Source organism: Pteropus vampyrus, unplaced genomic scaffold (genome assembly GCF_000151845.1).
Source record: "Pteropus vampyrus isolate Shadow unplaced genomic scaffold, Pvam_2.0 Scaffold528, whole genome shotgun sequence".
Lineage (NCBI taxonomy): Eukaryota > Metazoa > Chordata > Mammalia > Chiroptera > Pteropodidae > Pteropus > Pteropus vampyrus.
In genome coordinates, this window is record NW_011889309.1 from 1,591,365 (window position 1) to 1,615,005 (window position 23,641).

The 23,641-nt window shown below is 34.3% G+C and overlaps 1 protein-coding gene across 2 annotated transcripts; it reads right to left on the reverse strand.

Annotated features, from left to right (window-relative positions):
* Nucleotides 1-1,815: 1,815 nt before the first annotated feature.
* SC5D (sterol-C5-desaturase) lies at nt 1,816-19,333 on the reverse strand. Of its 2 annotated transcripts, none has more exons than XM_011383586.2 (5): nt 19,188-19,333; nt 8,903-9,120; nt 7,983-8,115; nt 6,450-6,550; nt 1,816-6,101 (listed from the first exon to the last, which is right to left on the reverse strand). In XM_011383586.2, exons 2-5 carry the CDS (start codon nt 9,110-9,112, stop codon nt 5,646-5,648), a joined length of 900 nt encoding a protein of 299 aa, XP_011381888.1. In that variant the 5' UTR covers nt 9,113-9,120; nt 19,188-19,333; the 3' UTR covers nt 1,816-5,645. The 2 variants fall into 2 exon arrangements, with proteins under 2 accessions (XP_011381888.1, XP_011381889.1); XM_011383587.2 differs by lacking the exon at nt 19,188-19,333 and adding an exon at nt 18,929-19,109.
* Between the last annotated feature and the right edge of the window lie 4,308 nt (nt 19,334-23,641).

Genomic DNA, 23,641 nt, shown 5'->3' on the forward strand with positions numbered 1-23,641 from the left:
CGAGAGTCCAGAAGTAAACCCATGTTTATATGGGCAAGTAATTTTAGACAAAAAAGCCAAAAACATACAGTGGAGAAAGGAAAGCCTCTTCAATAAATGGTGCTGGGAAAACTGGAAGGCCACCTGCAAAAGAATGAAACTAGACTGTTGTCTATCACCACACACCAAATTAAATCTGAATATAAAACCGGAATCCATAAAATGCATAGAAGAAAACATAGGAACTAAATTCAAGGACCTTGGAATTAAAGAGGATTTTATGAATTTGACCTCAAAGGCAAGGGAAATAAAAGCAAAAATAAATGAATGGGACTACATCAAACTAAGAAAACTTCTGCTCAGCAAAAGAAATCGTCAACAAGGTAAAGAGACAACTATCCAAATGTGAAAATATATTTGCAAGCAACACCTCCAATAAGGGCCTAATATCCAAAATATAGAAAGAACTCACACGACTCAATAACAACAACAAAAAAGCAAACGATACAATCAAAAAATGGGCAGAGAACCTGAACAGACACTTCTCCCTAGAGGACATACAAATGGCCATACAAATGTTCAACATTGCTAGCTATTAGCAAATCAAAACCACAATGAGATACCATCTAACACCTGTTAGAATAGCTATAATGACACAATGAGATACCATCTAACACCTGTTAGAATAGCTATAAGGACACAATGAGATACCATCTAACACCTGTTAGAATACCTATAATCAACAGGACAAGTCATAATAAATGTTGGAGAGGATGTGGAGAGAAAGGAACCCTTATACACTGCTGGTAGGACCGCAAATTGGTACAGTCACTATGGAAAACAGTATGGAGGTTCCTCAAAAACCTAAGAATTGACCTACCATATGATCCTGCAATTCCTCTACTGGGTATTTACCCCAAAGACTTGAAAACCCACATCCAAAACGATATTTGCACATCGATGTTCATAGCAGCATTATTCACAGTGGCCAGGACATGGAAGCAACCTAAGTGTCCTACAGTAGATGACTGGCTAAAGAAGCTGTGGTAAATATATACAATGGAATATATTTACCACAGCTTCTTTAGCCAGTCAATGGAAGAGATGAAATACTGCCATTTGCGACAACCTGGATGGATCTCAAGATAATCATGCTAAGCAAAATAAGCCAAACAGAAAAAGTTGAAAATCACATGACATCACTTATATGTGGGATATAAACCTAAAAGCAACAAATGAACAGGAGAAACAGAGACTCAGGGACATGGACAATGGAAGAGTGGTTACCAGAGGGTAGGGGGTGAGAGAGGAGAGGGGAGGTAGATGGGGTAAAGGGAATCAAATATAGGAGGGTAGGGGTTAGCTGAAGTGAGTAAAGGGGATAAAATATGTGGTAGCTGAAGGAAACTGGACTTTGGGTGGTAATCACATACTAGAATATATAGATGTCAAATTATAATGTATACCTGAAAATTATATAATTGTATTAACCAGTGTTACCCCAAAAACTTAATAAAAAAAATTTTTAAAAAACACACAAAATCTTATAGACTGGTCTTATAGTTTATAGCAATGCATTTTAAAAATAAAATTGCTTAACAATAAATCAACTTTTACAAAGAAAATTTACAGTAAATAATGTAGCAATTTTAGTTTTACTGATGTGATTTTCCTCTACATCCCCCATTCTTGTTCACCTCATGTTTTTCACCTTCCAATTTTAAGGTAAAATTGGCATTATCTAGGCATTTTTCTCCCCGCAATTGGTTTCTACTGAGGGCCTACGCTAGGTGTAATAAAATAATCACTGAACCTAGAAAGCAGCATTAAGCACCATTTACGTGAATTGACATTTAATTGAGTGTTTCTAATTTACTTAATCTTATTACATAGGTAGTATTTTCATTAATTTACAGATAGAGAGACCAAGATCATGCAATCATAGTAAGTGGCAGAGCCAGGATTCAAAATTGTTTAACTTCAAAACTCTTAGCTTCTACAATTCTTCTGAGATAAATTACCTTCCAGTCAAAGTTATAGATTATCCTCCTAGGTTTGTCATTACTTGGTATAATCAATCAATAATTATGATCTGTTTTTGTATCCAGAGCACTATGTTACATAATAACTGTACACATTCACCCCTCTAATCAGTACTCATATCACTGATTCACATATGATCTGTATCCAGGGTGGGTTTTGTTTCCAGTGGAAAGCATGACTTTGAGTGAGAAAAAAAGGACAGTCTATCCTTGATGTAGGGACTGTCTTTGATTTCCCTTTAGTTCTCCTTGTGACTCCCCCAAGGAACACAGCAAATATCAGCTAATAAATAAATGAAAAAACAAATTCTTGGCTAAAAAGACAGCTTTTACGAGTCTGGAATTAATATTTACACTTAGTGTAGTGTTTGGCACCTAATAGAGATTCATTAAATATTTATTGATGGGAATGGCATTTCTATCATTTCATTAACTCATTTAGCAAAGCATTTATGGAACTTCAACCATATCCTGGACATTCTGTAGGAACACATCTTTTAACCCAACAGTGATTCAAAAATGGTCTCTACTTTGAAGGAATCTGGGGGTCTAGAATAAATAGGGCATGCATAACAATGATAGAAAGCAATAAATGATGATATAAGACTGCCAGTCAAGTGTTTTGAATTTGAAATTAGATAAGGAAAGGAAGTTCTTTTTCCTTTAAGTTGGTTTGTTTCTTTAGACATCTATTTTTCATGTTCTCTTTGACAATCAATCTCAGAGCCTCAAACTTTTCTTCCATCTGAATTAATCACAAATATCTTTGTTCTGATTTGTCTCCCTGCTTTCCATTTTCCTCCCAGACATCATCTCTATATAAATAATCTGCCTACACTGTTCACTCTGTGTAAGAAAAACTAAACTCAAAATTTTCTCCCAAATTTGTCTTGACTTCTTGAAGATGGGAGGAAAAAGTAACATGATACAGGGCAATGAGAAGTAGGAAATCACAGCATTCACACACAGGGAGACAGGAAGAGAGACACAGGGAGAAAGATAAGGATTCAGTAAAGGTCTCTGGGTTTTGTACCACCTCCATCCATTTCTCAATTTCTAACATAAAAGTGGAAAATATAATCCTGATTTTCCCTTTCTGTCCTGTAAGTATAAAAGGTTTCAAAGTCCTTCATCAGATATTCCTGTAGGAAAGAATTTAAATCCTCAATTCCATGAATATTCTCTAAATTTCTCTAATGGAGACTAGGAGAATGTGATGATAGTCTACAAATAATGTTAGGACTGCTTAAAATCATACTGCTTAATAAGATCAGACTTTAAGAAAAATGGTGGGAAGGCAGAGAATAGTTTGATTACTTTTGAGGAAGCTTCTCTCTCTCCATAAATTACATCCTATCTTTTCTATTAGCTACATGGTAATAAGAATCTAGAGGAAACTTCAACACTTATAATTGGAGTTACAGAATTAAGGACACGAAGATAACCAGTTCATACATAACTTGAAATACTTTTGAACTCATATGTCTCTTCAACACCTTTGCCAGGACCCTCAAAAAGAGGGGAATAAATTATGAGTATGGCAAACTAGCAATGGTTTGAGAAACTGGTTACCTCATCCTCCCAGCTATACGATTAGAGACATTTTCCTGACTCTCTGAATCTCTTTCAGTCAGATGGGCCATGTGACTGAGTTTTCAAAGGAACATACGAAAGAGATATGTATGACTTCCAGGGCTGATCTACACATTTTCTTTGTGTACTTTTCCCTCTTGCCTTATGTGCTCCTTCAACAAAGAAGATTGCAGACTGAGGCAAAGGCAGCTCCCCAAGATGAAAGGAGCCTAGGTCTCAGAATTACTGTGGAAGGCTGCCCACTGACTAGAAACATATCCATACTTGAGAGAAATACTCTCGGAAAAGTGGCACAACTGGGTCCTAGTTTCCTCATGTCAAGTACTTGTAACAGTGCCTGATCAAGAGTAAAACCTCAATAAATAGTTGCTGCCATTATTATTAAGCAACAAAGTTTATTTAATTTCCTTCCTTTTCTTGGGCAAAGTGGAATACTAGAGGGTGAGGATGATTATTGAAAAAGCACTCAGCTGCATTTACCAGTATAATTAGTATACTGGTATATATAAGGAAGACAAACATAACAGTAACTCAAAGAGAAAAATACATTTTATATAGATCCCAAGCATTAAATTTATGACTGGTCTCTTTCTTACTAAATTACTCAAATCTAATAAAATGACATAAAAAGAATGTAAGACCCATTTCTCTCTTTTCTCCTTGACATTGAGCATTTGGGGACATTTTAAATCAGTTTTGACAACCCAAATTATTTCTGTGGTTTCAAATTAGTATAAAATTTGTACAAAGAATACTTTGTGTTGTTACAATATTTACCTGATACAGCTTAACGGTCATAGTAAACCTTTATTGATTTTATATAAATAGCTTAAAGAATGCCTACACAAACCATGTTTTGCCAATATTTATGTTATGTACATTTCATTATGAAAATATTTGTTAATTTTTTTGCAGAGGAAGTGGGGAAAAGTGAGGGAGACGTGAGAGAATATTTCAAAACTATTCTTCAGTGATATGTCTAAATATTTGGCAACTATTCCCTATCGAAAATTATAGTTCTGTGATGTTGAAGAATCAAAAGTGCAGTGCATCAATTTAAAAATCAGTAGTGTCAAAGATATTATTTGGGCATCAAATTTCTCTAGCGATAATAGTTTATTAGTTATTGTTGTTAATCTATTACTGTGCCTAATTTACAAACTAAACTTTATCATAGGTATGTATGGGTAGAAAAACATAGTATATATAGTATTTGAAATTATCTGCAGTTTCAGGCATCCACTGGGGGTCTTAGAACATATCCCCCATGAATAAGAGGAGACTACTGTATATTCAGATTCACATATTTATATATTCACATTTTCATACTTATTAAATGATCGTTTTAAATAATAACCATCAAACTCTTTAATAATCTCAGATCTAAATTAAATCATGGTAGTATCAATTTTTTTTATTCTAATTTATTTAATCATCAGTAAAATGTGAATTTTCAATATTCTCAGAGTATAAGCTTCCTATGTGTAGGAAGTGATAATCTAATTATACTTACTATTAATTAGGCCATTTAGGAAGCCACTAATATGTTACATCAGTATTTTTTTTGTCACACTGATGTTTCCACTTGAACAAACTGTACCAACACTGCAGACATAATCATTCCTAAAACAAGGAACCATCTTTATGTTAGTATTTCTTCATTATGGTGCTTAGTCTTGGTATTATTAAACACAATGAATTTTTCTTTATGAATATGGCAGAGTAAGGCAAAAGGGCATAACCTACTCCCCTCAATAATTTATTCTCTATCTTTTTAAAAATGGTTGTTGAGACTATACAAATCATAGATCTGCTGGAAAGAAAAATATAAGTTGTCCCTTAGACCAACATCTAGTATTTTCAGCATGAGGTTAAAATCATGGTGTTCATAGCACCTTCCCTTGATCTACCATTATGATCATTCCTCAGCAGCAACCACATGCTGATTTTCAAAGGATACCATTTAATTGCTTTTGGCTATATATGGATTATTTTTCCTTATTAAAAAACATTTAATAATTGGGCAGTAATTTACTCAGTCTTTGTAAACTCACCATTGAATAATTTTTCATTTTTACAACCATTTCCTGCATGGCTGTTGTATTTTTCTTCTGTCATCTTCTTCACATAATTAAGTGGTCCCTTCCCTTCAAAAGAGGAAGGATTTTTGAACGAGCCTCCAATTCTATCCCACAATGTGAAATACTGACCATAGTTATAGTCAAAGAACATGTGGTGGTCTGTATGATGAGCTGAGCCATTAATAAATGGTCTTAAGATCTGAGGGACACGAAAATCACCATCATGAATAGAAATTGTCCAGATATTGACCAAGATGTACAAACCTAAATAAACTACCTTGTGCAATGGAAAGATAAAAGGGTATATATGGTAAGGTAGACTTTGAAGGAAGCCATCCACGGGGTGAAAAGCATGACTTGCAAATGGAGTAGGAATCTTCCAGATGTGATGAGGTTTATGTATGTGCTACAGAAGAAAAGAACACCATTAGTACCACCGACATTATCCCATGCAACATTAAACTTAGTTTATCATACCCATGTTGTAGAAATGGCCTAACTAAAAAATCCCTTTGAGATTACCAGAATCACTTTATAAAATGCTCTCCTTCCTCATCCCCAAGTAAACAGTAAAATTTTAAAACAAACACTCCAAACCCATAAAGAACATGAAACGTACCTGGTACCTGTCATGACTATGGTTACTTAGGTATTTAATATAGAGCAAATTCTTATAAATAGAGAACAGAATTTATAAACATATACTGTTGAAAAATGTATATATATTTTCTCTTTCCCCTGCAAATGATTTTACCTTATATACAAGTCTATGATGAAGGCCTCTGTGAATCCAATAGATCAGCATGTCAGTGAAAAAGAGGAAGGACAGTACACTAACAATGAGTTGAAACCAGCCTAGAAGAGATAACAGGGTATACAGCAGAATCAAGATTCAGTTCCAGGATCAGCATTTACATTTTACATTTAAATCCAAAATATGATCCTAGACTGAAACAATATAAATGATCTGTTTTGGCTAATTCAACACAACATAAATTAATCCTTGACTCTCTGGAATCTGCTCATTTCCTCCTTTCTCTCATATAAAAACTTGGAAGTATCCTACCTAAAATATTTCTTAATTAAATTATTAAGATATTTATGAGACAGAAAAAGGATATTCCTGAGGTACATTATTTAAATCTCTCAGAATAATGCTATCTAATGATTTTCCTTCATAAACACATCTTTATACATTATCTTCCTGCTTAAAACTTTATTTTCCACTAAATACCTTAATTCAAGCATTTACTCCATAACTCAGCCCTTTCTGATCTTTCCAAATCTCATCTGTTCCTGTATTAATGAGGCTGGTTTACTCAATGTCTTCCCAACATCTTGAAAGTCTTACCTCTGTACTTTTACTCATACTATTCCAAGTATCTAGAATGCCTTTCTCCTTTTATTTTTACTCATAATCCTATCTGCTTATCATCTTAGTGCATTATTTTTGTTCCTTCTTTTAACTAACTAACCTCTTACTTAGAAAGCAAGGTTGATAGTGCCAGTAAGCCTAGGTTCCAGTACCAGAAATACCATGTAATCGTTGAGTAACCTAGGCAAGTCACTGAAATGCTCTGTACGCTTAACTTACTCACCTATAAAAGGAACATAATAGCTCTTACTTCATAGAACTGATGTGGAATAAAATGGATAGATACATGTGAAAAGCTTAAAACTGTAGCTGGTACCTATTAACATTCAATAAATGTTAACTATTATCTTTCTAATTCTAGATACTGGAAATGTACCTTGAAATGATTTCAGAATTTCACAAAAATTTAGTTCAGTTGCCGTAGCAGAACTGCTTTCAGTAGACAAAAATAAAAAATCTAAAGGTCTAAAAATTAGAGATCGTTTAAATAAACTATGGATATCTATACAATGAGATACTATAATTAATATACTATATAATGCCAATATTTATAGACATAAAAATGTGGGCACATATATTGCTAAGAGAAATATATTTTCTGATTTTCTGTAATTGTCATGTACTACTTGAGTTATTTTTTTAGAAGGCTGAATTCAATACAGATAATAGGAAACAAATGCAAAGGCCTATACCTGATCACACCAATCTTCCCCCAGGCACAATTTCATCTAAAACAAAGACTTTAAAATTCATAGATAAACTTAAAGAAATGCATACATGTGGCAAGATATAAATGCATAAAAGCAGAACATTCAAAACAACTGAACAATTTATAATTATTTTTAAAAAAGAGGCAGATTTGGTTCCTTAGAAAAAACAATCTGTGCCTGACATTCTTTATAATTTACTTACCATTTGGAAACTCTCCTATATCATCATATAATTTGCTGTACCCTCTCAACTCCAGCAGGAACAATGAAACAGTGGGAATACTTATCCATGGCAATGCCTGGACAGTAAACATAATCTCTCGATAGACTTGATTCTGAAAATAAAATTTCCAATACTTAAAAATCACAAAATCTAGATTTAGCAAAATTAGCATAAAATTGTTTTGGATTGGATTTTTTAAATCTTCTATATAAAGGAGCTTACCTCTAATTTTTTTTCTATTATAATGTTAATATGTAGGGATGAGTGTGTAAGAAAAATATTCCTTTTGTACCAAGCAAAAGCAATAAATATTTTAAATTTTCAAATTTTTTCTCCTTCTCACAAAATGTTTATTCTAAATTTCTATTTACTGAATACTCATTTCTTTCATAGTTAACTTCCATTCTTAGCCTTCTCTATTTTTTTTTTTTTTTACAGTCTATGGAGACTTTCATTTGAGATTGTATTTGACAAATACAAGCAACTGAAATAGAAAATAATTGTAAAAAAAATCTAAAACTATTGAGTTTGGATTCTCTATTTAGTCAAAAAATTACATACATAGTAAAATCATATTTCAGTTTGTAAAAATCAAACATTAAAATAACTACGCAGATGTATGCATTTATTTATTCATCACTATTAGCAAAGAAATTCTTGTCTATGTAACTAGCAAAATACCAGACTTCTGGTTAAAAAAAAAGTTTGGATTCATTTATTTGTTTAAAGCAATGGAAGGAGAGGTGGGATTAGCCCTATCAAAAATATTTAACCTATTTGGGGCTGGTTTCAAAAACTTTATTTAATGCTTATAACAAGTTTAATCTGAAAATCTCACAATTTTATATTATAATTTTTACTGTAACAATAGTTAAAAATAGGTTAAGAAAATCATTTACCTTTAAAAACTGTGGATGCTTCATTAATGAATGATCAAAGACAAAATAATAGCTCAGTGTTGCAAAAAAGAAATAAAGGATATAAGCACCAAGATTTGTTATAATCAAGAGACTAATAGTTTGTCGGAAGAAGTCATCCTCTGGCCACGTGGCTGGATATATGAATGGTGTAAAAAAGTAATGATCTGCAGCACTGAGTACAAGATCCATCTTAGTCCCTAAAAGATAAACATGTGTAACAGTTATTAACCCACGATGACATTTCTCAAAGCAAAAATTTTCTGGAAAAACTATATATGAAGCTCCTGTTTCAATAAGCATACATAGTACAAGTCTGCTCCTACCAGAATCCCAAAAATGCCATCTTTAGAATTGGAAGAGCTCTTAAATATCATCTCTAGTCCAGTCTCTTCATATTATACATGGGGATACCAAAGCTCACTTAGAGACACCGAGGCCAGGAAGTTTTTTCTCTAAGGTCTAGCTGATATGTGGCATAAGAACAGATCTAATTCCATCTTAGTGTTCTTTTCTACAATGCCAATTGCAACATGGCAAATAGTAAAGATGTGAAACACAGGGGACAATATTCAGGCAAATGGTTTGCTCTTTCGGCAGCTTCTCTATCTTAAAAACAAAACAAAACAATAAAAAACATATTTCAGAGATTTTTGCTTCATGCTAAAACTTAAGATGAATTCCCTAAAATGTGTCTATATTACCACCACAAACATAGAAGTCAGGGACTATCTGTTCTTGTGATGGAACAAAGGCCATGCTCATTGACAGAACAAAGGGAGATGTATTCTTGATGATAAAAGCTAGAATACATTTATTCTTCTCCCCCTAAGTAATACTCTAGATCAGAGGCTGGCAAACTGTGGCCCATGAGCCAAACACAGAGCCTGTTTCTGTAAAAAAAGCTTTATTAGAACACAGCTATGTCTAGATGTTTATATATTGTCTATGGTTGCTTCTCTAGACAGGGTGGAGTTATTGCAATTGAGACAGTGTGGCCCATAAAGCCTAAGATATTTATCATCAGGCCTGTTAAAGGCAAAGTTTGCCAACTTCTGTTTTAGACCCTTAAACTTTTGAAAAACTTTACTCAATTCAGCAAATACTTCAGTCTATTTTATATTCGTGATCCTGTTATATATAATGTTCAGCAACATTATGGTCAGCTTTTGTGAGCTGACCATTGAATCTATTATTTATGATCTATTCTTTCATTCTTCATTGCACTGTTTATAGAGGAAAATGTGTCCAACATTCTAAAACATCTCTCATCTATAACAGAAACTTTAAACAACAGCAACAAGAATAAAAAAAAATGTTCTCGAAATTGCCTACCCACATTAGATTCTAGTTATTCAAATGGCCTTTATCTGCTACATATTGGGCCATATAAATAAACATCAATTTATGAAATAAAGTTGAAAGAAAAACTGAAAAGAAAAAATTTAAAATATTTAATTATTTATAGCCTATTTCCTGTACTAGATTCCCCACTAAATCTCTACAGTGATTTAGAAAGTCTTAAAAAATATATAGACACGTAGTTTAAAATTGATATAAAAAGATATATAGAGAGAAGTCTCGCTTCTATACTGTCTCTGAACACCACTATCATTATCTCACTTCAGCCCTCTAGGTAACAATATTTATTAGTTTCTAATGAATCCTTACAATATTTTTAAATGTAAGATCAAACTACAAATTTTTATTTTCTTCCTTCTTCACAAAAAAGTGACATATTATGCACATCATGACATTCTTTTCTCTTAACAATGTATCTTGGATTTACCATCATTGTATAAAGAATATCCTTCTCATTTGTTTTTAATTAAATAGCTATATTGAGATACAATCCAGATACTCTTAATTTTAATTCACCATTTTAGAGTATGATTCAGAAGTTTTCAGCATATTCTCAGTCATGAAATCATCATCACTATCCAATTTCAGAATATTTTCATCACCTCCAAAAGAAACCCCATATTCCATACCGTTGATTATTTCTTGGATGTGTAGATTAATGTTTGTCATCCAATGTAAGAAGTTTTGGGCTACTATTTCTTAAAATAACCTTTTATCCAATTTTCTCTCTCTCTTCTCTTTCTGGGACTTTCATTATGCTTATGTTGGTATTCTTGATGATATCTTCCAAGTCTCTGAGGCTCTGTCCATTTTTCTTCAATCTTACTACCTGCTCCTTAGACTGGATAAATCTCAATTGTACTATGTTTAAGTTCTTTGATTCTGTCAGCTCAAATCTTATGTTAAGCCTGCAGGTTTATTTTAAACTTCAGTTATTATACTTTTGACTCCTGAATTTTTATTTGCTATTTTAAAAAAGAAAAAATTCTATCACTTTAACAATGTCTCTAGTTGGTGGGAAATTATTCTCATACTTTGTTATTTAGATGTGGTGTTCTTTAAACATATTTATAGTAGCCGATTTTAAAGTTTTTGTCCAGTAAGCCTATTATCTGGACTTTCTCAGAGATAGTTTCTATTGACTGTTTCTTTTGTGAGTGCATAGGCCATAATTTTCCATTCTTTTGTGTCTCATAATTTGTGTGTGTGTGTGTGTGTGTGTGTGTGTGTGTGTGTGTGTGGAAAATGGAGCATTTTAAATAATATAATGTGGCAGCTCTGGAAAATCAGATTCCCCACGAACTTCCCTCAGGGTTTCATGTTGCTATTATTGTTTATTTAAGTGACTTTCCCAAGTTAATTGTATTAACACCGAGGTCTGGAGCTGAGTCACACACTGAATATTTATCTCCATATCTATTACACACACACACACACACACACACACACACACACACACACATGCACACACACACATACATAATTTTTATTTTTAAATTATCAATGTTACTGCAGCACAATTTACAGAAAATAGAGTACAAATATTCAACTAGATTTAATGAGATGTCGAATGCGATAGGATTTGAAAAATATGTACACTCATGAAAGCTTCTCACAATGATGATACAGAACATTCACAATATCTGAACATTTCCTCATGTAGCTTCCTAATCCATCCTTTCTTTATTCCAACCCCAGGGAACCATGCATCAGATTTCTGTACCTTTCGATCATTTATAGTCCATCAGAATGTGTTTTTTATCCTGATGTCTTCGCTCTCAGTAAGAGTTTTAAGATTTATCTATGTTCTACCTATGTTTAAGTCATTTATTGTCAGTGCTGACTTGAAAAAGCTTTATTTTGTTCATTTATTTATGTTGTATGGAATTTGAGTTGTGTCTCGATTTTTGGCTATATTAATCTCAAAGAATGTAACTTGGAAATTATCTAGGGTTCTCTATCACCTAGATTGTTTATTTGATAAGTTTCTCAGTTCATACCATGGGTAGAAAATTTTTATTTAAGGTAGAAGTATTTACATAAGAAAAAATGAATTATGTTTCTCTTGTTATATAACTATATAAGGTGCTGCTCTATATTCTTCAGGATGCACAGAAAACTTTGGAACCTCCAGACTGCTCACTATGTCTACCAAACTTCTATTTATCTAAATTTATTCTATTAGACTAAACTGGTATATTGATATGTAGTGCCACTTAGTATATTGATACATAATTACCTAATAGGGAAACTTCTCTGGGTGTCTTGACTCAAAATGGTTTATGCACTAGCTGAATCAGACTGACTAAATAACATTTTACTCTGCTATAAGTTTTACATGTGTGGAAGTCTATTTTTCCTATGGAATAAACAATGTATCTCTGAAGACATATTTGATCTATTCTATTAAAAACACAGGTGCTTCTTTAATAAAAATATATATGATGTTTGCCTACTAAATGATGTTTTTTGTTCAAAATAATTTAATTACAGATGGTATATGGGTCAAAGTGTCTTACAATATATCCGAGAATTCATATTATTTTAGATGGAATATCTAAAGTAACATCTTAGTATTGCTTTGAGTTTTAAAATAAAATAAATGGGCATCTTGCTTACCTTTGAAGATCCTTTTGCTAATCTCAGATTGCCATCTGAAATTTTAATTAGTGATTTAAAATGTGCTTACACAAAGAACCTTGTCCAAGTTGTCTGTTTCTGCCAAATTAAACTATTAAACTAAGTAACCTAATTAAAATCTTTTTAGCTTTTAATCAGTATTTTATTTACATTCATATTGAATCCAAATATATCTTAAAACAGAGTCCATGATGTTTATCCTTTTTCTTTATCCCTTGTTAAAAATACATTTTCGATTTTCTATAGTTATATCATACTAATTACAGAAACTTTTAAAATTTATAGAACATTTATTGTGTATTGACTACATTCCATAGTTTCCTGTGCTAAGTACTCAGCCCCCAAATGCAAGGAATACATAAGTTTTACTGGTCATGATGGCAATACTAAGGGGCACACTTCAAGGTCAAAGCTAAGATTGCCTATGTTTAAGATGGTAAGCCATACAGAGTGTAACAGAAAGCAATGGTGGTTGTATAGCAAAGAAGCAAAAAAAATATTACATTCATAGGGGATGGTGTAATAAATATTGTCAAGTAAGAGAATGATAAAATCACACTCGATATAAAAATTAGAAGTCTTTTAATACTTTTACAATGTAAATTTCTTTTGAGTTAAATAAAGTAAAAAATATTTGGAACATTTTTCACACAAATATGTTGAACAATAAGCAGAAAATATGATAGTTAAAATATTTTTATAAATAATGTTGGGTTTATGGTTTATATAAACAATCAAAATTTACATAAGAAGCCTATATTCAATAAATTCAAAAAGTAACAAAATTATTAGTGATAATAGCTCTTAAGGTTGACAATATTTGTAGATCTTGTACATGAGATTAATTATTTTTTGAGGGTTTTTTTTTTATTATAATGACATTGGTTAATGAAATCCAGTGTTTCAAGTATACAATTCAACAGTAAGTCATATATATATTGCACTGTATGTTCACTGCCCACAGATTTCTTTTTGTCACCACATATTCGAAACCTTTTACCCCATCTACCAGGCACCTGCTCCCTACACTCTGGTAACCACTGTCCATGTCCATGAGTCTCTGTTTGTCATATTTGTTTGTTGCTTTTAGGTTTCTATCCCACGTATAAGTGATATCTTGTGATTTTCAACTTTTTCTGTGTGGCTTTTTTCACTTAGCATGATCATCTCAAGGTCTATTCATGAGACTAATTAAATGAAGAAGAGCTGAACTCGAGAGCAGAGAACAGGGCTCAAATTACAAAGTGTCTAAAACCCCAAATCTCAGAAGAACTGGATTCATCTCTTAAATATTGTTTCTATTTCTGTTTTACTGCAAATTAAAGCATTTAATGCAAGGAATATAATATTAGTATTTATGAGTGAAACATCTTGTTTTCACATATGATTTCATTAAATACTCAGGACAGGGAAAGTGGAAAGCATGCAGCCAACAGCTGCCAGCTGGTGCATAAGAATCCAGGAGGCTACGCAGGAAAAGAGCGAGTGTGTGTGTGTGTGTGTGTGTGTGTGTGTGTGTGTGTGTGTGATGCACTAACATGTTGAATGGCATTATGGGCTAAATGATACCCCCCCTAGATTCATATGTTGAAGTTCTGACCCCCAGTACCTCAGAATGCAACTGTCTTTAGACATAGGCCTTAAAAGAGGAAATTAAGGGAAAATAAGACTGTTAGGGTGGGACCTAATCCAGTATGACTGGTATTCTAATAATAAGAGGAGATTAGGACACAGACAGGTAGAGGTAAGACCATGTGAAGATGTAGGGAGAAGGCAGCCATCGATACCAGGCCTGGGAAGAAATCAACCCTGCTGACACCTTGATTTTGGACTTGTAAGAAAGTAAATTTCTGTTATTTAAGCCAACTAGCCTGTGTTATTTTGTTATAGCAACACTAGCAAATTAATACAAATGGCTATTGAATTTCTTCACACACAGGATAACTGAATAAGGAAAGCTCAGCCAAAGGGTTAAGTCGCAAGTTGAAAGCTTGGAATTCCTTTTTTTCTCTAAGAATTCTCTCTCTCTAGAATATGCACTTGTGCCCCTCAAGATCTCCTAGGATGTCAACCATATTTATATGCTGTTTTATTCATCATAGTGTTGCAGGGGGAGCTATATATGAGACCAGCTGGTACATTATTCTTACATTCCTCATATTTTGCTATCAACCTAATGTGTTTAATAAAATAGTTTTTTTTATTTTTTTATTTTTGTCTTTTATACTAAAATGTTCAAAAAAATGGATAATTTTTTATGACTTAGATAGTATACTTCAAATGGTCTGATTTAAATTTAGGCCACATAGGGAAGTGAACCTGAGGGAAAGGGACCTCAAATAGCTAGATAGAGATCCTTCAGTACAATGAGATAGATGTGTGAATATTGAGACATATCAAATGTAATATCTCAATGTACAGAAAAAAATAACAATGATTTAAAATACTAGACAAAATATGATATAATGATCCCACTGACAGACATTCTGAATTATAAGCATTGGTTTTTCTGTCAATCTATGTTTCATATAGGCAAAGGACTTTGTTTACAGTGAATGATATGCCTGAGTAATGTATGAATAGATTATTATATTCTATCTTCTATATGGTTGCAGATAGTGCTTTATATAAATCTTACATTTTATCTAGATTTTTGCAAATATTACAAAAGCCCTGATTTCCTGTATCTTTTATTTAACAATTTGACCTATCTTTTGAAAAAAAATTGTTTCAGTAGGCAATGACCCTCTATATCTTGGAGGATAGTGGAGTTCATTGTTTTGTACTATGACTGTGATCACAGCAAATAATTGTATAAAGGGATATGGTTGTGTAGGATAGTGTAAAAAGGGCCAGATGGAGAAATAGTGGACAAAATACAAGAGTAGTGCAGAAGTAGCATAATACAATTGTCAATGTTTTTTTTTACCCATGAATTTCTTTACTCTCTAACTAATAATTTGTTTTGATACTAAATCTATACAAGACCTCTCAAAAGGTCCAGAGTTAAGTACTATGACATTTTCCCGTTGATGCTGAGATATGAGAAATTTAAAATCCTTTTGTGATTTCTATATTTTTTTTCTTGGATTCTGGCAACCTAAGAAAAGTCAGCCCAAGAAATTGTTAATAAAGCACTTGCAATTGACGAGCCAGTGTAATCAGCTCTCTTGGAAAAAGCTGGTAATTCACATCTCAGTAAGCTTCAGAAAAAGGTTTAAGTGACTTCCTTGTAATAGAATGGCTGGGATCAATTATAACCTGGTAGATTCTGAGTTTGAAGAGAGATATGGAAACCTTTGGTTTTAATTCAATTTAACTCAACCTTTCTAGATATAAACAAGAGAAATTATTTTTAAAAAAAGTCTTTTATGGAAAGAAAGAAGTCTAATGGAGGCATTTTCTAAAATCAGGATATATTTAAATCAGTGAAGCTACATTGAAATAACAATAACAAAATACTTATTGAGCTTTTTTTGTGCTTCATGATCCAACTGCATTTTCAATCCAGTTTCACCATGACATATCTGAAGCTAGGGATATAATTTTTTAAAATAACTTTATGGAATATAATTGACATGGAGTAAGCTGCATATACATGACTAGTATAATTTAATAAGTTTTGACATATGTCATATGATCCATATAACAATCACTGCAATCAAAATAATGAACATATCCATTATCCTGCAAATGTTCTCTGGTGCTCCTTTAAAATCTCTTCTGAAATAAATATAAAAGTAAAAGGTACATATCTAGCGACCTGCCCTATAAAAATTTGTTGAAGCGGTGACTCACGAGGTGGTTGCTTCCTTTAATTTAAATCCCTTAGGAAGGACTTCAATGGCACGTTGATTTTATAATAGCTGCCCAAACACAGGAGGGCCTAAGTATGTCCTAATACAATCAAAGTCCCTCACTCATCTACTGCAGGGGAGACAGCATTCCACTCGTAGGAAGACCACTCATACATATCAAAAAAAATGATATTTATGTAAAAGAATTCGTGGCTTTTCTATAAGTCGTGGAACTGTGGGCATGTGAAATTCAACCTGTTTTAAGTGTTTTTAGAATTTTGGTTTCATTTCATTCTATTATTTGAATGTAGTAAACAGATATCCATGGACATATTGCTGTAATTTCTAACATCTACCATATAATTCTCTGAAATCAATAATGTGACTGCAAAACTGCCATTCAATTTTGAAGTTTATATTCAAACCCACATCTGTAAACTGGTGATAACATGTCTATATTATAGAATGTTGTTAGGATTTAGAGACTTAAGTACATACATAGTCTTTTGGCACCATCTGACACATGGAAGTTAGTCAATAAATAGGAGCTATTATTATTACTGTTATGAGTGTCAAAGCTGAGTCAAAAACCTTAACTAAGGTGCCATTTGATTTTTCTTTGAAAAATTAATTTACTGCTAATTGATAATTGGTAATAATAATAGGTAATTAATATTTGCTATACATGAAGAACTGTAAATATTAACTCATTTAACCCTTTCAAGAAACCCAGGAGTTAGGAGTTATATTATTCTTATTTTACAGATGAAGAAGCTGGGCACAGAATATTCAAGTAACTTGCCCAGGGCTATCAAGTAAATAAATGCTGGAGCTGGGATTCAAACACATGCAGTCTGGTTGCAAAGTCCATTGACTTTAACCAAGTTTCACTGCCTTTTCGTCATTATCTCAACTGTTCAGCTTTTTCGTTTTTTAAATTCTCAGTGACTCTACAACTTGTATAATTTTAAGGGACTAAACTTAGGGACTCTGCAGATCCTAAGTACCCCTGCCTTCTTTAGAAGTTTATATTAAATAATATTTTACCTTTGCAAAAACAAAACTTTTCTTAAAATACAGTTATCAATAAAACACAATTATGCTTAGAATGACTGAGTCTACAATGACCTTTTTGCTTTATCTTAAAAGTATAGATAATAGCTAACATTTATTAAGAACCAAGTATTATTTAAAGCATTTTTATGTATTATGTTGCTTAATTTTCATAACCCTCTGAGGTAGGTACTTCTATAATCCCCTTTTTATAGATGGGAAACTGAGGTCAGGAGTATCTAACTTGTTCAGTAAAAGTAACAATAACAAGTAACAGCTGGGATGTATATTCCTGAGCCTGTTCTCTTAGCTACTACATTGTATTTCTCAAGATATTATGCATGCAGATAAGAAATTCAGTATCCCATGTTAATTACAGTACATAATGAATGGAAAAGCACTCTTTAAAGATCAAGAGTCTTGTACTTATTATCTGAAGAAGAAAAAGGGAAGGAAGGTGCTATAAAGACACATAACCTACCAGGTTTTGGCTAAAAATACCCAGCTACCACGAACTTCCCAATTTGGACACTTTATCTACGGAGGTAATTTTTTCTTCTCCTATATATACCACCTCTAAATTTACTCTGCTATTACACAGAGATGCTAGTAGAAATAATTTTTCCTTTTACAGTGCTAAAGTAATAGATCATTTCCCTTCCATTTTAGTCTTCTCAAACCATGGATTGTTGTCCCCTCCCCCCCCCCATACACCCCTAATTACTTTGCAGTAACTGTGGCTCACATTGCAATGGTCAAGATGTCATAGATAACAACTAGTTAGTTCTTCAGCCTAATTCCTTTGCTCCTTAAAAACAAACAAGAAAGAAAAAAATCCTCCAAGAACAGACGGAAATTCGTCGCAAAGCAAAACATTCGTGTTCAGTGGACAGACTTCTCTTGGATAAGAGATCTGCAACCGTAAATAAAAAATATTTCATTTTCTTCACGCCCATTCATGTGTTATTTTTATTTTTTTTTTCCATGTCCAGGCCTCCTCGGCGCTCTGAAATACTTCTTTAGCTGAGCAGAGGCCCCTAACCAGAGGTCTGTCCACAACCTTTCTTCCTCTAGCGCAGACCAGCGGGCGTCCCCTGCGCACTGTACTAGCCCTATCGCAGCTTTTGCAACCTGTGTTTTCGGGATGCCCACCTACCTGTCAGTCTCTGCTAGTGGTCAGTGAAGGAGTCCTAAGGTCAGTTTCACCCTTACACTCCCAGCGCCTACCCAGTGCCTGGCATCTAGGAGGCATTCAAAAACCGCCTGCGGCACGTTGGAAAAAAGAGCCCAACGCACTCTCAACTTCCCCATCTCGGCCCCATCTTCCTGTTTCTCTCCATCCCCTCTTCTGTCTCCCCTCTCCCGTCCTGCTCGCGTGTATTCGGCTTCCTTCCCCGCCCTCCTGCCGTCCCTACCTAGTGACGGTCTGCCGCCGATCCAGTTGCTGCCGCGTCCCAAAATGCCAGGGCTTCCGGACCGCCGGGGTCAGCTAGCGGGCTCTGCCTGGAGGGGCGGAGCCAGCCCTCATGCTCCGAGCTGCCTGTGTTGCCAACCAATCATGAGCCCGCGGAATAAGCTGATATGACGGCGGATCGCGCGACTTGGCTGCGCGCAGCCCTCCGAGGTCACGTGGGCGCCGCGCGCGGCCGCCCCCCTGTTCTTCCTGCTGGAAGAAAGGGCGGGAACCTGAGTGAGGTGCTGAGATGGCTGAGGATTAGGTTTTTTGGGATTTTTTTTTTTTTTTTTTTGGTTTTTTGTTTTTTTTTTTTTTTTTTTTGCTTTTTAACTAGCCTGACGCCTGTAGCTCGAGTCTTGTGCAAAGCAGGTTTACTGTGTTTATGGAACCGTTCCTAAAAATGATGCTTTACCTTTAGAGAAAGAGATGGTATGTCCTTTGAGATGCACGTCGGAGGCATTTTCCCTCTCAAGTGAAGGAGGCTCAAATATCTGTCGGACAACTGCTACTATTTCTCAATCCGGAGTCTGCCCTTTTTATATAACATTGAATGGCCGGAATCTGGCTGAACTAGTTTATGTAGGTGTTTAAATGGCAGAAATCTTTTCATAGTACAAATAAAGCAAATATATGCAGACTAAACGGGAATATCTGTAGATTGCTAGAGGTTTGTTTTTGTGTGAGTGTGTGGATTTTTATTTTTGTGGTCGTTAGCTTTTTTAAACATGAGTTATGGTGGTCACACTTGTAAATCAACCTTCCTGGGATCCTCAGTGTAATGGTTCTCGAAGGTCAATCAGCCGGGTCAGCATCATCTGATAATTTACTGGAAATACAAATTCTTGGGCTCTAGGCACCCCAGACCTGCTGGATCAGAAACCGGGAGTGCCCCAGAAATCTGTGTTTTAACAAACACTGGAGTGATTCTGATGTTTAATAAAGTTTAAGAAACACTGCTCTACTGAACTTATCAATCAGAAGAAAATCTAACTAGTCGTTTAATTTTGCTCCCTCCAGAGTGATAGAATAAAATACAGGAAAGTGGGAGATGACCGAGTTTGGGAAAAATCATTTTTATTTCCTTATAGAACCATCAGAAAGAAGTGCTACAATGTAAGGGGAGAGATTATTAGACTCCAATCATTAAAAATATCCTATATCAATATTGTTTTAAATATTTGTGGCTTGCCTCTGACTTTAATTAAAAAATCAACATATGACATTATATTAGTGTCAGGTATAAAAGACTTGATATTTGTATTTACTGTGAAATTGCCTCCTACTCTAAATCACATTTTTTCTCCTTTCTTTCCTTTGTTATTGTTCTTATTTCAACCTTTAATTTTTTAGATTAAGATTTTTTATATTCATATCTGTATTCAGTAAATAGTTATAAAATGGCTGATAGGTGCCAGGCACTATTCTATGCACATAAGATATATTAGTGATCAAGAGAAATAAAGTCCTGCCTCTTGAAGCTTATATACTAGTGAGGAGACAGGAAACAAATAAATGTATGATGCAATGTCAGATAGTGATAAATGCTATGGAAAAAAAAAGAGAGAAAGGGCAAAGAGATTAAAATTGTTGGTAAGGGCTGTTTCTTTAGACTGCAATGTCAGAGTCAGCTCCTCTGAGGAGAGAACATATGACCTGAATAGAGAAAGGGCATTTCGTTTGCTTGGAAGATTATAAACTGAGATATAGAGTCTGAATGTTTTTGGTGAACTAGTGGGGCCGCTGGCTCACAAACATTTATTTGCATGATTTTATCTTTTATCGGTAGTTTCCTTGAATGCATGTACGTATGTGACCAATGCCACTTTACAAAGCAGGCTGAACGCCAGTTCACTTAGTTCATATCACCTGAAGGGAATATTCTTGCATAGACAAATGGGCTCGTTAAGTTGTTTATTGCTTTGGATTATGTAGCTCTTAACAAACACGTGCCACATGGCTATAGGCTACCTGTGTTAGCATGTGCCACTTGGCTATATATAACAAGTCCCATCTTTGGGTATGGAAATCTACAGTCTTGCTGCTGCCCAAGACTCTGCTTCTGTTCATAGTTTCCTTGAGAAACTTGCTGTAATTCTGGAGTTGTCATCCTCTTTCTTTGGTCTCTCAGCTCCAGGAAGTTTTCCCAAGGAGACCCTCTCCAGATCTTTGGGATTCTCTCCGTATATAGCTCTCTCCTCTTCTGTCCATGAACTCTAGCTGACTTGGTCTCTACATACTCTCAACTCTGTCTGATCAGTTCTGAGGAGTGCCTTAGTTCTTTGTCCCTGCCCTGCATCCAAGAAACTCTCAGGGCAGTGAATTGAGGCAATCTTTGGGCTCGTTCATTTGTTTCTCATTTCTCAGGTGACACTGTCTTTCATTGCCATATGTCCAATGTCTTGATTGACATTCTTTGATATATTTTTGTTGTTGGTAGTGGTGATATTGTTGTTATTTTTGCAGGTAGGAGGGTAAATCTGGTCCCTCTTTTTTTTTATCTTAAAAGCAAAAATCAGAACTTATAGTCTAAGCACTTTCTTGTACCATCTTCTACAGCATCTAAAAAAGTGCATAAATTTTTCAAAAAATTTGTGGCCCTCCTGATTGCCATACGTGGGACCATGATCCTATGTTACGAGTTTGTAGACGAAACTGATGGATTCCGTCAGATGGATTTCACTGCAACAGCAGAACATAGGTTCACTCATGTGCACATATGAGGCACACCATAAGTTTCCAAAAATAATTAAAGGAGACTTTTGTGAGACATACCAGTAAAGGAGCAATTAATATGTGACTTTTGAATCTTTAATATTGATGTATTTGTAAGCAGAATGGGATTAAAAGGATTGCTGAGTGGTGAAACTAACAATCCTTGCAGAACAAGGATGTTCCTTGCAAGACTGACCACAAGAAGATGACACCTTGCTCCTATTGAAACCAGATAAGGATGCCTTAAAGAAACAAAAGTTGACCCTGCTTTATTGTAATACTAAATTCTCCTCCCCAGAAAGAGCTTATCCACCGTTTCCTATAAATGTGATATATGATAAAGCATGACCCCTTGCGATCCCTGTGGTAGAATGGCCCAGCCTCTACATCTGATGACCTGTCACTTTTGATAAATATGTATAACTAGTCCCAGTAAAGACAATTCCCTTGTATATTCAGGGAGAGACACTGCTTTGGGAATGGTCTCTAGTGCTCTCCTTACTTGCTGCAAATAATAAACTTTCTTTGCTTATATTTTATCTTTGTTGAGATTCATTGTACACACTCACCAAGAGATGGACCCCTTGCATTTGGTAACAAGTTATATCATCCATAACTATGAACTGGCAAGGCCTGAATAAATTTGGGTTATAAGTAGAAAGTATGTACTAAATAGAATAGGAGCATAGAGAGGATATTGACTTACTCTAAGAGAGGCAAAAGCAGCTTTACAACTCAAGCTAAGACTTGAAGTTGAGAAAAAGGAGTTCACCAGTGTCAGACGATAGTTATGACTAGAAGGCAAAGGTCATTGCCTATGCAATGGGTTACAAAGTGAAAAAGTATAGCATGTCTGGAATGTGAAAGTCATACTATAAAGTTGAGAGTCATAAACAAGACATAAGGAATACAGAGTAATGAATTGTTTCTATTTGTTAGAATTTTTTGAGGCCTGGTATGAATTTCTCCATGGGATATAATTTACTTCGGCCAAGCTTCTGGGGATTCTACTAATCCAAGAGTACTCTAATTTAAATTCTCATTTTGAGGTTTTTAATATTACCAAAATAACAAGAATTTGGCTTGGAAATTGGCTTTCAGTTCTGAATTCTTGTCAGTTATTTCCTTATTTGCTCAGCACAGATGTTTGAGTTTATTTATTTACTTGTGTAGTTCCCTGGGGCTTGGATGGGGGGTGGGCATGGTGGAAATATTTTAGTGAAAAAGTTCATCTATATACCTAAGTCACCAAATAATCGGAAATAGAATATACCTAAGTCATCAAATAATTAGAAACAGAATGAAAATCTTCCTGATGGAAGAATCTAGTGTTTTATTTATTGACATCTTATCTGCTGAGAAACTATTTCCAAATCCATTTGCTTTATAAAATTTTGGGTAAAGAAAAGAACATAGAAATGGTTAATCTAAATGACAGAGAGCTAGACTTTTTCCAAACGTCTTTTATCTACTCATTCCTTTGCTTGTCCTCAATGGTCTTTAAATATCAAAGCTGAGTTTTAGTCTGGCCTCTAGTTTAGTGGTAAGAACAATAGTTTTGAAGACTTGGGTATAGTGCCAGTATTGCTATGTATAAAGTTTGTAACTTCCAGGACTTCACTTGTCTCCTCTGTAAAAATCAAACACTAATACATGCTATATTAGTTTTCTACAGCTGTGTAACAAAGTATCACAAACTGA